Source organism: Argiope bruennichi, chromosome 10 (assembly GCF_947563725.1).
Source record: "Argiope bruennichi chromosome 10, qqArgBrue1.1, whole genome shotgun sequence".
Lineage (NCBI taxonomy): Eukaryota > Metazoa > Arthropoda > Arachnida > Araneae > Araneidae > Argiope > Argiope bruennichi.
The window spans coordinates 111,938,446-111,954,939 of record NC_079160.1 but is presented as its reverse complement, the minus strand read 5'-3'; the positions used below and the strand labels follow the sequence as shown (position 1 = coordinate 111,954,939).

The following is a 16,494-nucleotide window of genomic DNA, read 5'->3' as shown; positions in this document are numbered from 1 at the left end:
ATGTATGTGTCTAGATTGACTTGCAAGAATACCTTCAGTCATTATTTGATGTAAAGATTGGGATGTAATGTGTCCAAAAACTTTTTTAAGATGTTGAATTCTTTTTGACTAGAAAAAATAATGACATACACATTGAAGTCATAAATTAATTAGAATAAATATGCATTTAAAAAAAATTTATCATAAGTGGTCAATAAGATGGCAATTATAGTTTAGTTTTGCTGTTAGTGTCGATGAATGTAATTGCAAAAAGCACTCTATATATCAGTTATTTTTGAGAATCATTGACTTTCTTTTATTCACCATCTGCTGTTGGTATTATTTTTTCTTTTTTAGTTATATCCAAAAAAGCACAACACACATGTCTGTTTAACTATGCTCTGATCTCAAGTGTGTCAAGATAAGCATACCATAGAGAGAAAGACTCTCAATTTATAGCATATTCATTGCCCATTTAACCATGCTCTGATCTCAAGTGCGCCAAGATAAGCATACCATTGAGAGAGACTCTCAATTTATAGAATACTCATTGCCTATTTAACCATGCTCTGATCACAGTTGCGCCAAGATAAGGGTTTCGAGGAATTAATAATTCAAAACAAAGACTTTAGCAATTTAGGTGTTAATTGATGTGTTTGAATTTTGGAACTTTAGTTATATTTTTTTAATTGATTGTATGTATTGTACAGGACGAGTCAAAATTATACTATCATTTAAATGGTAGAAATATATCAAATATAAAAATTATACACATAATAGCCATATTTTTTAATACATACTGAACAACGATTTACATTAGTATGTAAAACCAGTACACAATATTTTGCCTATATACGCGCCATTTCCATTTAATTAAGTCATTAATATCACAAATTTTAAAATGGAGTTAACATAATGTTGACTCGTTCTGTGTATATTAATTTATACTAAGAATATCTTTTTGTATATAAGGTTTTATATTCTGTATATATTGTTTTATAATAGAAAACATGCACCATTATGCAGTATTTTAATAAATTTGTGAATATGATGCTTATGTTCATCTAAATCATTCAGTTTTGTAATAAAAGGATATTTTTAACAATTTGCCTTATTTTTGTCTGATTTTTTAAGAAAAATGATTGGTGAAAGTATTTGATTTTAAAACTATATTTTGAGCCATTATTTTTTAAACAAAAGTTAATTTAAAAATATTCGAGATATACACTATGTGAAAGAAAGTAGAAATACAGTCAGCACAGTAAATTATGCTTTGCATTGATCTAAATTACTTTTTACATTGTTTAACTATTTTTTCTTTTATTTTAAATGAGAAAATTTTATCTATAACTAAAAAATAATGAAAAACCGTACTTAAGCGATTTTTAGTGTACTAAAAAAAGTAGAAGGAAAATGCTAAAAGAATTGTTTTGATAAATCTTATAAACTTTAAAAGTGGGTATTTCATTCATTTTATCTGTTTTTGTTAAGAAAAAACATTCTTTTTATTCTATTCCTATTAAGACTGGCAGACCTAAAAAACTGGTGCAACACGATTAAAGAAAAATCTTCCTAGAACTAAAACAGATAAAAGTGTTGTCAGAGCTCAAGATAATACTGGCATCACACACGCTTCAAGAAAAATAGTCTACAACTACATAAAAGCATCAAATGTTAATATTTAAATAAAGGAAGCACCAAACCAAATGGATTGAAAGGTACATTAAACACCGATTGCAATGGGTTAAAAACCAAACATCCGGGATTTCAGAATGAATCTCCATTATATCTCCTGATGAGAGAAAGTCTCATCAAAATGGGTATTGTCTCAGTAACAAGGAAAAGATTTGTTCTACCTGAATTCTGAAATTAAAACATGCATAACAGATGATTTTTATGCTGATAAAAATGAAGGAAATGTTCAAGGATTTTTGATTCGATTGGCATGCGGGTACAAAGGAAAAACTAGTGTTCCTGAGTGGCAAGTAGAAACACACAATATCCAAGTTTTTAATTCATATCTCATTTCCTACGGCATGGAGCTTGGTGGAAATGAGTGGAATTTTCAGTATGAAGAATCATCAATTCACACATCTAATGGTGTTAAAAAAATGGTTCGGTGCGAATAATCTTTACCCGGCCTTCTAAAAGTCCGCAACTCAACATCGTAGAGAACATATAGATAAGGATTGTTTGTCTGATTTACGGGAGAGGCAATCAGTTTGAATATACCGATAAATTTCGGAGAGCTTTGAATGATGTATGGGGAAAAAAAATTTCCAAACAGCAAACTATATGATTCGAGGCCAAATCGAATCTTTGAAATAATCAAATCCAATGGTGAAAGAATTTCCTATTAATAAAATTTTTATTAAGAAGAATGTATGATGTTGGTGTGATAAAAGGGAAGATAGTCTCTGTTGCAGATAGCCTTGAATAATATATAGATTCTACCTGAAAACCCTTTGTAACCCAGTCTTCTTAGGTTTCCTGTGCACAAAATTGTAATATTAGCGGTTCAAGAATGAGAATAGCAGGAAACACATAGTTTGCAAAAGACAGTAGCTGGATCTATACAGTCGTTAGCGAACGAAAAAATTGGGATCCCTTCTTGGTTCGTGAACGAGGGTATTGTCGTTCAGGAACGAATTACAGATTCAATGGAGATAGTCAGGTTTGATCGTTTCTTCCGTTCTTTCGCGAATGACTAATCGGGACTGCCAGGAGAAACATTTCAATAAGCTTCAGCAAAGAATTCTGTTTACGATTCTTCAAACTCTTTCCTATTTAACACTTTAAAAGATGTCTTTTTATTTTTAAACATATATGTTGCATAGTACAGAATTACTAAAACTGGTGCTCAAATTTTCAATTTAAAAATTTGTTTCCTTAATCAAGGAACAAAAAAGGACTGGCAAATTTGGTAAAGTTTATGTAAATGATTATTTCTTTAATGCATGCATTCAGTGTATATATGGATATGACTATGTTGATGTACATGAATAATACAATTTATCAATTTAATTTTCTAATGCAAAAACAATAAAAAAATTAGAGATATTAAATTGATGCTTTTCATAATTTTGAAGAAAACAATAAAAAATTCCAAAAGCCATTAATCATTTTATATGGACGTTCATTTTAAGAAAGATTTAAGCGAGGTGAAAGTGAGAAATCTTGTGTGTTTTGTTCCGAAAGACAAACATGATGATTCTTTTTCTGATTAAGATAAATTTTTTGTCATGTTCTATTCCTTAACAAGAGGGTTTTTTTTTCCCCCCTGTCACTTTCACAACTTTAAAAGTAAGCACTGGCAGAACTAATCTCTTTACTTTTAAAAATATGTATGCAAGTGAAGATTTTTTTTTCAATTATGCTGATTGAATTGAAAATTAAATAGAAGTAGGATTAAATTATTAGTCTTTTTCCTGTTTATTGCTTTAATAATTTGTTTCTCTTTAAATTCTCTATTATTGACTTCTTCAAAATTTTATATAATTTTTTAAATAAATAAATATAATACACACATACTATACTTCCAAATATTATTTATATCAGTGGTTAATTTTAACCATGGTTAATTATAAGAGTAATTTCAATTTTTTACCTTTTGTAATCTACATAAAATTTAACATGTTCTATGAGAAGGTGTAAAATGAAAACTTTTTTTTTCTTTGCCTCTCTTTTATGAATTATGTTTTGTGTTCTGAATGTTCTGAAGTTGTTTTCCTAAATGCTGTATTTATTAATGATCATAATTATCAAAAATAGTGTTTTCATTTTGAGCTTTTCCATTTTCTTCAAAAAGAATATAAATCATTTTTAATGCTTAATATATGAACATTCCATTGATAAATTGGAACTGCAAAGAGAAAATTGTCAATTGACTGAAAGTGGAATGTTTAGTGTTAACATTTCATATATGCAGTTTGTACATTGTTTACACTTCTATGTCTATTACAAAACTAATGGTGGATGGTTTCTTCCTGTCTTATAAATAAGTAATAATTTTTTGCAGATTTCTCAAATTTGAATTTTTGAGCATTTCTTTTATCATTATTTTTAGTGCTGCAATTAAAATTGTGTTGTACTTAAATTAAGTTCAGAGATTCAGTAAAGAGTTTCGTAGATTTTAAAATGAATATCCATGAAAACTATTTACTCACTTTATTTGAAACTTTATTGTATTTAAACAAAATGCTCTCTTATTTTATTATATGATTCCATTTTTTTAAAGTTAGATAACAATATATTCTATTCCTATTGCATCAGTTATTATGCATTGGGCAGTGAATGGTCCATTGGGAGCTATTTATGTTTATTATTTTTCAGGATGACTAAAAAAAGAAAAAAAATTGGGAGTTGAAATTCTTTATTTTGTGAAATTATGAATGAAATAGCATTTAACAGAAATATCAAATATCAATCCTTTGCTTGACAACAATTCAGATATCTTTCCTAAATGAATTCCATTGCTAATCTGATTAAAAAAAGCAGAACTTAATGTCTTGCTAATATATATACAGTAAGTTATTTCTAATTGTGAAATATTAATGTTTTATTTGTCTCTTTGAGTTTCTGAATATTTTAGCAGCTTTGAACCTTGAATGTATGTCTTAAATATTTTCTAAGTTTTTATTTATTTTTTAACAATACAAATTTTTTGCTTTAAGGAATGTAATATTTTGATTACAAAAAGAGTACACTGTAACACTTGCTAATAAATGAAGGAGAATTTAGTTGCCTTCAGCTATATTCTCTTAATATGTTGTGTAGCATACAAATTAAATTAACTGACTTAATATCAAAAAGGAATAAAAATATTTATGTGACATGGAGGTTAATGATAATCTTTCTAGGGCAGAAGTTTGTAGATAAGACTGTTGAATAATAATGCTGACACATTATTAAAAGTTGAAAATTAAAAAATGCATATATGTTTTGCATGCATATTTTTAAATTATGCAACCTTACCTTATTACCTTGGTAAATTTACATTTTTCTGTTTGTTTAATTGGTAGAAGATTTAAAAAATGCATATTTTTTTTTATATGTATGAGATATGAAACCATATAATTTTTATTATTTAAGAGCCAAAATATCTTTAGAAAATCCTTTGGATTCTATATATTTGTTGTTTAATTATTTTGTAAATGACCTTGGTAAATTTACATTTTTCTGTTTGTTTAATTGGTAGAAGATTTTTTACAAGCTACTATTATTATTGTAGTTAATTATTTATAGATTTAACTAAACATATAAATTAAAATACTGCAGATTCATGAGGTAATTTACATATTGATAAAATTTGAACCATGAACTATTAATATTAAATGAAATATTTACTAACTAAACAATTTTTTAAGAATTCAGTGAATCATTTCTTGCATTCTCTATAGAAACTTTAGCTGATGCAAAGCATGCTAAAATTTGTTATTTATTACCAGAGCTTTTAATTAAAAGCACTGATTATATATTGAATTATATGGACTCTACACTGACTGCATATCCAAAAAGTTTAAATATGCATGTATAATTATTTCATTTAAATTATTGCTATAAAAATTGCTGGTAATTATATTTTGAAATAATTATTTTGATAGTGTCTAGAAAATATAAGCTTTGCTAAATTTTCTAAGATTTACTAAGACTCTGCATAGTAAAAGAAAGAAAAACAAATATTTTTATCTAATATATATATATATATATATATATATATACTGAACAAGTGTTCAAGGATTAATTAAGTTTAATACAATTATTCAAATGAAACTTAAATATATAATGGAAAGCCAATCTGTAAAATTTTATTAAAAATCATGAAAGAATATACTTATGACATATAGTTATTAGAACAAATGACTGTAGTATGCTAATAGTTATGTATTCTTGAAAGCCTAATATTAGAAGAGTAAATGAATTATAATTTGAAAAATGTCCTAGATTAAAAAAATTTTATATATATATATATATATATATATATATATATTTAGAGAGAGAGATTCCAATATCCAATCACGAAACAGATGAATTAAGATTTCACTCAAATATGAATGTGGTTTTGTAGATATTTATATTGATTTTTCATTGTTTTTTTTTTTTTTTTTGGTATTTTGAATACATCAGATAAGGCATTTTATGAATATAAAGTTCTAGTTGAGGCATACAAAAATGATACAATTTGTATAAATAACCTTGAACATGATTGAAGAAATCTGTGGAAACATTTTCTTAAAATATATATTTTTACATGTTGTCTTAAAATTATAGAAAGCTGAAAATTTAAACAAATTTTATTTTTCATAATTCCAAATAGTTGATGATGATTTGAATCAATTTGAAAAATTTGTCGAACAATAATAAAACAGTATAATACTTTTTTTTTTTATCTTTCATTAATATACTATGTCTGTTGATCTGATGTTATTTTACCAAATGAACTGAGTAAGAATTTTATACTTAAAGAATCAGCCATATTTCTGTGATTTAAAATGTAGCTTAAGTGACAAATAGGTTAACAACAGTTAACTTCTTTAGTTCATTTAGAACATTTTATAAAAATGTTATAAAACTTCATTTTACAATCTGATAATATTTATGTATGAGACGATGCTTAATAATATTTACATAAATGGGCATCCACTGGTTTTTAATTAAGTCAAGAAAGTTATAGCCTATATAATTGTCATAATGAAAGTGAAAGTAATTATAATGAGTTATGGGCCATTAAAATTCAGCATTACGTTTATTTAAGTAGTAACTATGAATTTAAAAAGTTTTAATACACTCGATGCTTATATATGTATTTGAATTTAAATATATTTATTCATATCATATAATATGGAATATATTCTTAATAGTACAATCATTTGTTTAAAAGACATAAGTTCTGAATAAGTTAAAAAATCATAATTTTAAAATTTTACTCTGTGGTCTCTTCATCGAGTGATTGAAATTGGATAAGAATAGGATTTTTGGTATTAAAGGCCGTTATCCCCCACTGCCAAAAGAATTCATTCAATAGATATTAAAAAAAAGCTTCAGAAATTGGAGAAGGATAGTTTCTTCATCAAATGAGAATGTAAATTCTTTGTTTTGTTTTGTATCAGATATAGTATAGATATAGATATAGTATAGATTATCAGATATAGTATTTGTATCAGATCAGATATATGTTACTATATAGTAAATGTTTCCAACATTTCGAAACCGATTAGAGAGCTATGATAATGAATGTTGATGTTAATTTTTGGTAATTATGTTAGAAAAAATATTGAGCATTAGGAGGAAACCAAGTTCAAACTCGATACTTTTCTTGAGATGGGGTCATATAGCGCAGAAAACTCTGGGAATGCAAAATAATTCTTTAGAAATCATATTTAAACAACTCCTTTTGACTTTACATTTTCATTTTAGTGAAACCTTTTTTCAGCTTGTCCTAGATTTTTAGCTTGTCAGCTTGTTTTTATTAATCGCATGCCTGTCTGTTTGGTCTAAATTTTGCACTTAAGTTTAAATTGAGTGACAATGCAATATTTTATTACAATGTAAATTTTATTATCGGGTGTAGCTAGTTCATCGGGAAATTAATTTAAAATTGATTGCAAAATTTCATACACACAAGATAAAAAAGCAGAAAATAATTATTTGAATTTTAATAAAAATTAATATATCACGTTTTTAAAATGGCATATAAAATATAAAATAATTTCTTAGACCCATACAGATTCCTAACTCCAGTAGATTGTCCTGAAAATGTGTGATTGTGAATTTCCAAATCGTTAGCGAATCTCAAGCTGTTAAAAAAAAACTTACTCTCCTAATCGTTAGCTGTTCACAAATTGTTAAATAATAATAAAAACTACTTTCTTAATTGTTAGTGAATCTGAAACTATAAAAAACTTCTTTTCTCTCCAAGTCATTAGTTGTTCGCAAGTTGTTAAAAAATTTATTCTCCTAATCGTTAGCGAATCGCAAACTGTTAAAAAATGCACTTTCCTAATCGTTAGCTGTTCGGAAGTTGTTAAAAAAAACGTACTCTCTTAATCGTTAGTAGTTCGCAAATTCTTAAAGAAACGTGCTCTCATAATCGTTAGCGAATTGCAAGCTGTTAAAAAAAACTTTACTCTCCTAATCATTAGGTGTTCGAAAGTTGTTAAAAAAGCATGCTCTCCTAATCGTTAGTGAATCGCAAGCTGTTAAAACAAACCTATTTTCATAACCTATATATCGTTTCTCTTCACCATCTGCCAAGGCATCTTCTGCTATCAGTTTTGGTTTTTATGCGAAAAATATTTAATAGTTTTCTAAGAAATATTCCTTTCTTTAGCAAATTATTAATTTTTAAAAAAATATCATACATCTAGGTTTCCCTGTATTGGAACTTATATGCTGCATTATCATAATTTCTGATATAGATAAGTATCTTTGACTTTATACAAAAAAACGTTTTCAAAAATTGAAGCAAATATTTATCATTTCTATGGATTTCATTTAACGAATCGGAGTAACTTTTTTTTTTACACAAATTGGCAAATTACAAAATAAACGAGGAAATAAACTTCTGGATCATTTGATTATTTTCAGTAGTTTTGAATGTAATAATGCATTAACTATTTTTATGTTTTTTTTTTTTTTTTTTTTTTTTTTTTTTTAGATTTTGAAGTCTCATTGTGAGGAAAACTTGATGATTGGTGCCCTGGCGATGAAAACATTCACTGAGTCACCACATCTTTATGAATAAAATTGACGACGATAAGATGGTTTGACCTTTCAAAGATCCACAGTTCCGTGCTACAAAATAGAATAGAATAGATGGAATCGAGCACCATCGAATAAAAGAATAACGATTTCTCCTGCACATATATTTATAAATCTTGATTTGCGCCATATTTTTTGTTCGTTATTAGTGCATATATTTGAATATCGTCATATGCATTTCCAAAAAAGAAATTTTATACTTATGATCTACGAATAATTTAATGGAAGAACTTTTTCTGGTATATTTATGTTGAAAGGTATTTAGTTTTCTTACATAAATAAAATTTTGTTTGGAAAAAGTAGAACTAAAGAGAACACTGCTTGTGACTTCTGAATTTAGGGTTTACAGAAAGAATGCTTTTGAAAAGCCATTTTTCTTTTTAAATATTTAATGGAGAAAGCATACGCATGCAATTTGTGTAGTAAAGTATTTTCTCAGTCTCCCAATTCAAAAAAACATTTACAGACCCACACAAAAGAGAAACTGTACGCATGTGACTTTTGTGACAAAAAATTTTCTCTTTGGCCATATTTAAAAGTACATTTGCGGACGCATACGAAAGAAAAACCGTATGAATGCGACAACTGTAGTAATTCATTTTCTACGAAATCCAGTTTAAACAAACATTTACGGACGCATATGAAAGAGCCATATGCATGCCATATCTGCAGTAAAACTTTTCCTCGGCATCATGATTTAAGCATACACTTACTGACACATACGGAGGAAAAATCATACGCATGCGACATTTCTAACAAAGCCTTTTCTGACAAGTCACATTTACAGATGATTACGGAAGAGAAATTGTACGCATGCGACATCTGCAGCAAATCTTTTCATCGGCGTCATGATTTAAATGCACATATACGGACGCATACGAAAGAGAAACCTTATACGTGCGGCATTTGTACCAAAGCCTTTTCTGTGATGTCAAATTTAAGAAGGCATTTACAATCGCATACGCAAGAGAAACCGTTTGCCTGCGACATTTGTAATAATGCATTTTCTACGAAGTCTAATTTAAACAAACATTTACGGAAGCATACGAATGAGAAACCATATCCATGCGACATTTGCAATAAAGTCTTCTCTCGTCGTGATAATTTAAACGTGCATTTACTGACGCACCCAAATAGGAAAGGGTATTCACGCCTCATGTGCAGTAAAGCTTATTTATTGACAACTACTGAAAACAAACAGTATATATGTGACATTTGCAATAAGCCTTTTCTTCGGCGTTTTGATTTAAATACACATTTAAGGGCGCATACGAAAGAGAAACCATTTGTATGTGGCATATGTAACAAACCTTTTTCTGTGATGTCGAATCTAAGAAGACATTTACGGGCGCATACGCAAGAGAAACCATTTGCATGCGACTTTTGTAGTAAAAAATTTTCTCATTCGGACTCTTTAAAAAGACATATGCCAATGCATGCCATAAAGAATAAATAAATTGTCCATATGTTAAGTTTAAATTGCCTTTTCTGAGCAAGAGTACCTCAATAGACATTTACTGATAGATAAATAATATTTGTGCATATTATGCAGTTTAAAGGCACTTTTTAAATAATTTGTGCAATATATAATATAAACGAATGATTTGATTGTTGGCAAGTTTCAATAGATAGAAGTTTTCACTCAGAAAGAAACAATACGTCTGGGACATATGTAATTTAAAGATACTCTTTAACCCTTTGTACTCTGATGTCTCGGGGGCCGCGGTTGCCTGGTGATTAGGTTTCGGCTTCAAGGCCGGACGGTTCCAAGTTCGAGACCCGATTCCGCCGAAGAAACGTTGTGTAAGTAGGTCTGGTGCACGTTTAATCCGCCGGTGCCAAATGCACTAACATTATTGGAATGCGGAAGTTTGGATAGAAGCCACTAGCGGCTAAATCACAACACGCTGTGTATGAGACGGACGAGTACATTGAAAGACGAGTTTTTCCGTAGGGACAAGGTTTAAGAAAAAGAGACTAGTTTTTGTTTACAAAACTGCAGAAGTTCGGAAATTGTGCTCTAATTGGTAGATTTCTTTCTCACAGAATTTTCTGTGCTGTATTTGCTGCAACCAATACGTGTTGTTTAGTTTGGTTTATGCGTACTTTTTCGTTTGCTCTTTTTCAAAATGGAGAAAATAAATCTTCCAGAGAAATCTAAGTATAAAGTAATTGAGATTGATGAAAATTTGGCTGTTTTCCGTATTTCCGATATTATATATATAGAATTAGCGTGAAGAATTACTAAAATAAGACTTGAAAATCAAGCTTTTATAAGCTGCCATAAAATATCTATATACAGATATACTATATTTATTAAGATATTTCGATGACATTAAACGGTATAGAAATCATTATAATTCTTATTGAATATGTATGTGCAAGAAGAGATTTATTTTTTAATTTTATATTAAAATTATTACCATTAGATGTCTATCTGCAAATGCATTATATTTATTAAGATATTTTGGATGAAATTAAATGGTATAGAAATCATTTCAATTCACACTGAATATGCATATAAAATATCACAAGAGGAGACATATTGAATGAAGAGAGATTCAAAATAAATGAATTAAAATTAAATTTATTTCTTTTGCTGATTTTTTTTGAATTTAAATATAAAATTCTTACTTTTGGCAATAAAATAATTACTTCACTTATAAATTCTAATTCTAAAATATGAAACGTTGATGGTGTGTATCAAGAAACAGATAGCAGATAAACGTTGTAAAGTGGTGATCACCAGCTGCTCCTCGGATATTTCAACTCTGGTATGGATAAAAATTGCAATATTTCTGACTTATCTTGCAATGAAGAAACAACATTCCCAAAGGTTTCATTTTTTAAGGATTGCCCAGAGATTTCTGACTTTTCTTTGAGCTCTAAACTTTTAGGAAGTTCTTTTTCAGCAAACTGGAATTTTCAGAAAAAAGAGAATTGAATTATGTTTAGTTATTAACTTAATATCAAGATTTATAAATATATAAATAGTTTATATATCTCTTTTGAATACTTATTGCTTGCATTTTTGTAACACATATTTTAGGAATGGATTAAAGAATATGAACAAAAATCAGAAACAGTTAGGCGTGTTCAGAAAACACACAAATCAACTGGGCATCTTAATGTTTATAAATGTGACTTAATATACCAGCACAATGTGCGACAAGTAATAACTAATATTTCATAATTTATTGCTTCAAATGCATTACATGTGTGATTTTAGACACATTTTATTTTATTATTTAGATAATAAAAAGGTCAGATTTAAAGTTTATTTGCATGTGGGAAGAGACATATTTGTATCTGTCTAGCTACAGATATATTTTATTGCAGCAAATTTCATTATAATAAGTATATATATTATTCATGTTTTTTAAATTGTTTTAGTGTTACAAATCCTTAAAAGTTTTAGAGCTTCCATACTCTGTACTATATACTGACATATATTTTTAACCAAAGTCTGATCTAAAGTTCATTTTGCTTGAGGCATGAATGATATTTGGTGCCTCCCTTGTTACACAGCACTTAGCAAATGGTGCATAGTTTATATGTATTTTCCTCGTAAGGAAATATTTTTTCTTTTTATTCTATTTTCAATCTTCTGATCAGTTCGATGAACAAAAGAAAATCCAGTAATTTTTTTTGTGTGTGTGCTGTTATTTGTGATCTTCACAATGCACATTTCATTAATAAGAGCACATTTTATGTTAAAAAAACATTTTAAAAATTTCATATCTGGACCTGAATTGAATTTAAAAGCTGTACCTGATAGGCCATTTGCAGCCAATGAAGGGTTAAGAATTGAAATAAAATATTGATTTATTTATAATTTTAATAAATTTAGGATCTTTAAACACATTTGAAATATTGTTAAAATTTCAAAAAAAAAAAAAAAAAAATATAAAGACTTTAGATTGGTTTATTATTAGTTGAAATTTTTAAAACACTACTTCATATTTTATAAATAATATTTATTTTCTTCTACTGAAATTCATCCACACTTAATGCTCTCATTATTAATAATTATATTAAAACTATTTTACAGTTACTAAAATGTAAAAAAAGTAAAAATACTTGATGCTTTGCAGTTCTTAAAATTACTATTCAAAGGTAAGTTTTAATTATTTAAATTTGATTTATAACGGTTGAGGTACGGTGCTCGGAATGCATTACCACTTTAGCAAAATGAGCAGGGCAGGTTCCCCGATAGGTATATCTCCCGTCAAAAATGAAGAATCGAAATGGAAAGTGAAAGTGAAAAATAATTTAACTGTAGAGCGAAAAAAAGAAATTATTCTCATGAATCAAAATGCAACCGCTTTCCACATCACCCAGGAGGTACGGTGCTTGGAATGCATTACCACTTTAGCAAAATGAGCAGGGCAGGTTCCCCGATAGGTATATCTCATGAAGAAACTGGAGAATAGAAATGGAAAGTGGAAGTAAAAAATAAATTAACTGTACTGCGAAAAAAAGAAATTATTCTCATGAATCAAAATGATTCTAAATGCAACCGCTTTCCATATCACCCAGGAGGTACGGTGCTTGGAATGCATTACCACTTTAGCAAAATGAGCAGGGCAGGTTCCCCGATAGGTATATCTCCCGAAGAAACTGGAGAATGGAAATGGAAAGTGGAAGTAAAAAATAAATTAATTGTAGAGCGAAAAAAAGAAATTATTCTCATGAATCAAAATGATTCTAAATGCAACCGCTTTCCACATCACCCAGGAGGTACGGTGCTTGGAATGCATTACCACTTTAGCAAAATGAGCAGGGCAGGTTCCCCGATAGGTATATCTCCAGAAGAAACTGGAGAATGGAAATGGAAAGTGGAAGTAAAAAATAAATTAACTGTAGAGCGAAAAAAAGAAATTATTCTCATGAATCAAAATGATTCTAAATGCAACCGCTTTCCACATCACCCAGGAGGTACGGTGCTTGGAATGCATTACCACTTTAGCAAAATGAGCAGGGCAGGTTCCCGATTGGTAAATCTCCCGAAGAAACTGGAGAATGGAAATGGAAAGTGGAAGTAAAAAATAAATTAACTGTAGCGCGAAAAAAAGAAATTATTCTCATGAATCAAAATGATTCTAAATGCAACCACTTTCCACATCACCCAGGAGGTACGGTGCTTGGAATGCATTACCACTTTAGCAAAGTGAGCAGGGCAGGTTCCCCGATAGGTATATCTCCCGAAGAAACTGGGGAATGGAAATGGAAAGTGGAAGTAAAAAATAAATTAACTGTAGAGCGAAAAAAAGAAATTATTCTCATGAATCAAAATGATTCTAAATGCAACCGCTTTCCACATCACCCAGGAGGTACGGTGCTTGGAATGCATTACCACTTAAGCAAAATGAGCAGGGCAGGTTCCCCGATAGGTATATCTCCCGAAGAAACTGAAGAATGGAAATGGAAAGTGGAAGTAAAAAATAAATTAACTGTATAGCGAAAAAAAGAAATTATTCTCATGAATCAAAATGATTCTAAATGCAACCGTTTTCCACATCACCCATTAGGTACGGTGCTTGGAATGCATTACCACTTTAGCAAAATGAGCTGGGCAGGTTCCCCGATAGGTATATCTCCCGAAGAAACTGGAGAATGGAAATGGAAAGTGGAAGTAAAAAATAAATTAACTGTACTGCGAAAAAAAGAAATTATTCTCATGAATCAAAATGATTCTAAATGCAACCGCTTTCCACATCACCCAGGAGGTACGGTGCTTGGAATGCATTACCACTTTAGCAAAATGAGCAGGGCAGGTTCCCCGATAGGTATATCTCATGAAGAAACTGGAGAATGGAAATGGAAAGTGGAAGTAAAAAATAAATTAACTGTAGAGCGAAAAAAAGAAATTATTCTCATGAATCAAAATGATTTTAAATGCAACCGCTTTCCATATCACCCAGGAGGTACGGTGCTTGGAATGCATTACCACTTTAGCAAAATGAGCAGGGCAGGTTCCCCGATAGGTATATCTCCCGAAGAAACTGGAGAATGGAAATGGAAAGTGGAAATAAAAAATAAATTAACTGTAGAGCGAAAAAAAGAAATTATTCTCATGAATCAAAATGATTCTAAATGCAACCGCTTTCCACATCACCCAGGAGGTACGGTGCTTGGAATGCATTACCACTTTAGCAAAATGAGCAGGGCAGGTTCCCCGATAGGTATATCTCCAGAAGAAACTGGAGAATGGAAATGGAAAGTGGAAGTAAAAAATAAATTAACTGTAGAGCGAAAAAAAGAAATTATTCTCATGAATCAAAATGATTCTAAATGCAACAGCTTTCCACATCACCCAGGAGGTACGGTGCTTGGAATGCATTACCACTTTAGCAAAATGAGCAGGGCAGGTTCCCCGAATGGTGTATCTCCCGAAGAAACTGGGGAATGGAAATGGAAAGTGGAAGTAAAAAATAAATTAACTGTAGAGCGAAAAAAAGAAATTATTCTCATGAATCAAAATGATTCTAAATGCAACCGCTTTCCACATCACCCAGGAGGTACGGTGCTTGGAATGCATTACCACTTTAGCAAAGTGAGCAGGGCAGGTTCCCGATTGGTATATCTCCCGAAGAAACTGGAGAATGGAAATGGAAAGTGGAAGTAAAAAATAAATTAACTGTAGAGCGAAAAAAAGAAATTATTCTCATGAATCAAAATAATTCTAAATGCAACCACTTTCCACATCACCCAGGAGGTACGGTGCTTGGAATGCATTACCACTTTAGCAAAGTGAGCAGGGCAGGTTCCCCGATATGTATATCTCCCGGAGAAACTGGGGAATGGAAATGGAAAGTGGAAGTAAAAAATAAATTAACTATAGAGCGAAAAAAAGAAATTATTCTCATGAATCAAAATGATTCTAAATGCAACCGCTTTCCACATCACCCAGGAGGTACGGTGCTTGGAATGCATTACCACTTAAGCAAAATGAGCAGGGCAGGTTCCCCGATAGGTATATCTCCCGAAGAAACTGAAAAATGGAAATGGAAAGTGGAAGTAAAAAATAAATTAACTGTATAGCGAAAAAAAGAAATTATTCTCATGAATCAAAATGATTCTAAATGCAACCGTTTTCCACATCACCCATTAGGTACGGTGCTTGGAATGCATTACCACTTTAGCAAAATGAGCTGGGCAGGTTCCCCGATAGGTATATCTCCCGAAGAAACTGAAGAATGGAAATGGAAAGTGAAAGTAAAAAATAAATTAACTGTATGAAAAAAGAAATTATTCTCATGAATCAAAATGATTCTAAATGCAACAGCTTTCCACATCACCCAAGAGGTACGGTGCTTGGAATGCATTACCACTTTAGCAAAATGAGCTGGGCAGGATCCCCGATAGGTATATCTCCCGAAGAAACTGAAGAATGGAAATGGAAAGTGAAAGTAAAAAATAAATTAACTGTATAAAAAAAGAAATTATTCTCATGAATCAAAATGATTCTAAATGCAACAGCTTTCCACTTCACCCAAGAGGTACGGTGCTTGGAATGCATTACCACTTTAGCAAAATGAGCAGGGCAGGTTCCCCGATAGGTATATCTCCCGAAGAAACTGGAGAATGGAAATGGAAAGTGGAAGTAAAAAATAAATTAACTGTACTGCGAAAAAAAGAAATTATTCTCATGAATCAAAATGATTCTAAATGCAACCGCTTTCCACATCACCCAGGAGGTACGGTGCTTGGAATGCATTACCACTTTAGCAAAATGAGCAGGGCAGGTTCCCC

At 30.1% G+C, this 16,494-nt stretch overlaps 1 protein-coding gene across 3 annotated transcripts; it reads left to right on the top strand.

The window, feature by feature from the left end:
• Positions 1-2,690: 2,690 nt before the first annotated feature.
• Positions 2,691-11,040, top strand: LOC129988645 (zinc finger protein 271-like). 3 transcript variants are annotated; one of them, XM_056096914.1, is made up of 2 exons: positions 2,691-2,902; positions 8,636-11,040. In XM_056096914.1, exon 2 carries the CDS (start codon positions 9,131-9,133, stop codon positions 10,193-10,195), a length of 1,065 nt encoding a protein of 354 aa, XP_055952889.1. In that variant the 5' UTR covers positions 2,691-2,902; positions 8,636-9,130; the 3' UTR covers positions 10,196-11,040. The 3 variants fall into 3 exon arrangements, with proteins under 3 accessions (XP_055952889.1, XP_055952891.1, XP_055952890.1); XM_056096916.1 differs by lacking the exon at positions 2,691-2,902 and adding an exon at positions 3,314-3,381; XM_056096915.1 differs by lacking the exon at positions 2,691-2,902 and adding an exon at positions 4,389-4,504.
• The last annotated feature ends 5,454 nt before the right edge of the window (positions 11,041-16,494 follow it).

Coding starts and splice junctions, on each gene's coding strand:
- LOC129988645 (XM_056096914.1), top strand. CDS start 9,131: ATGGAGAAAGCATACGCATGCAATTTGTGTAGTAAAGTATTTTCTCAG.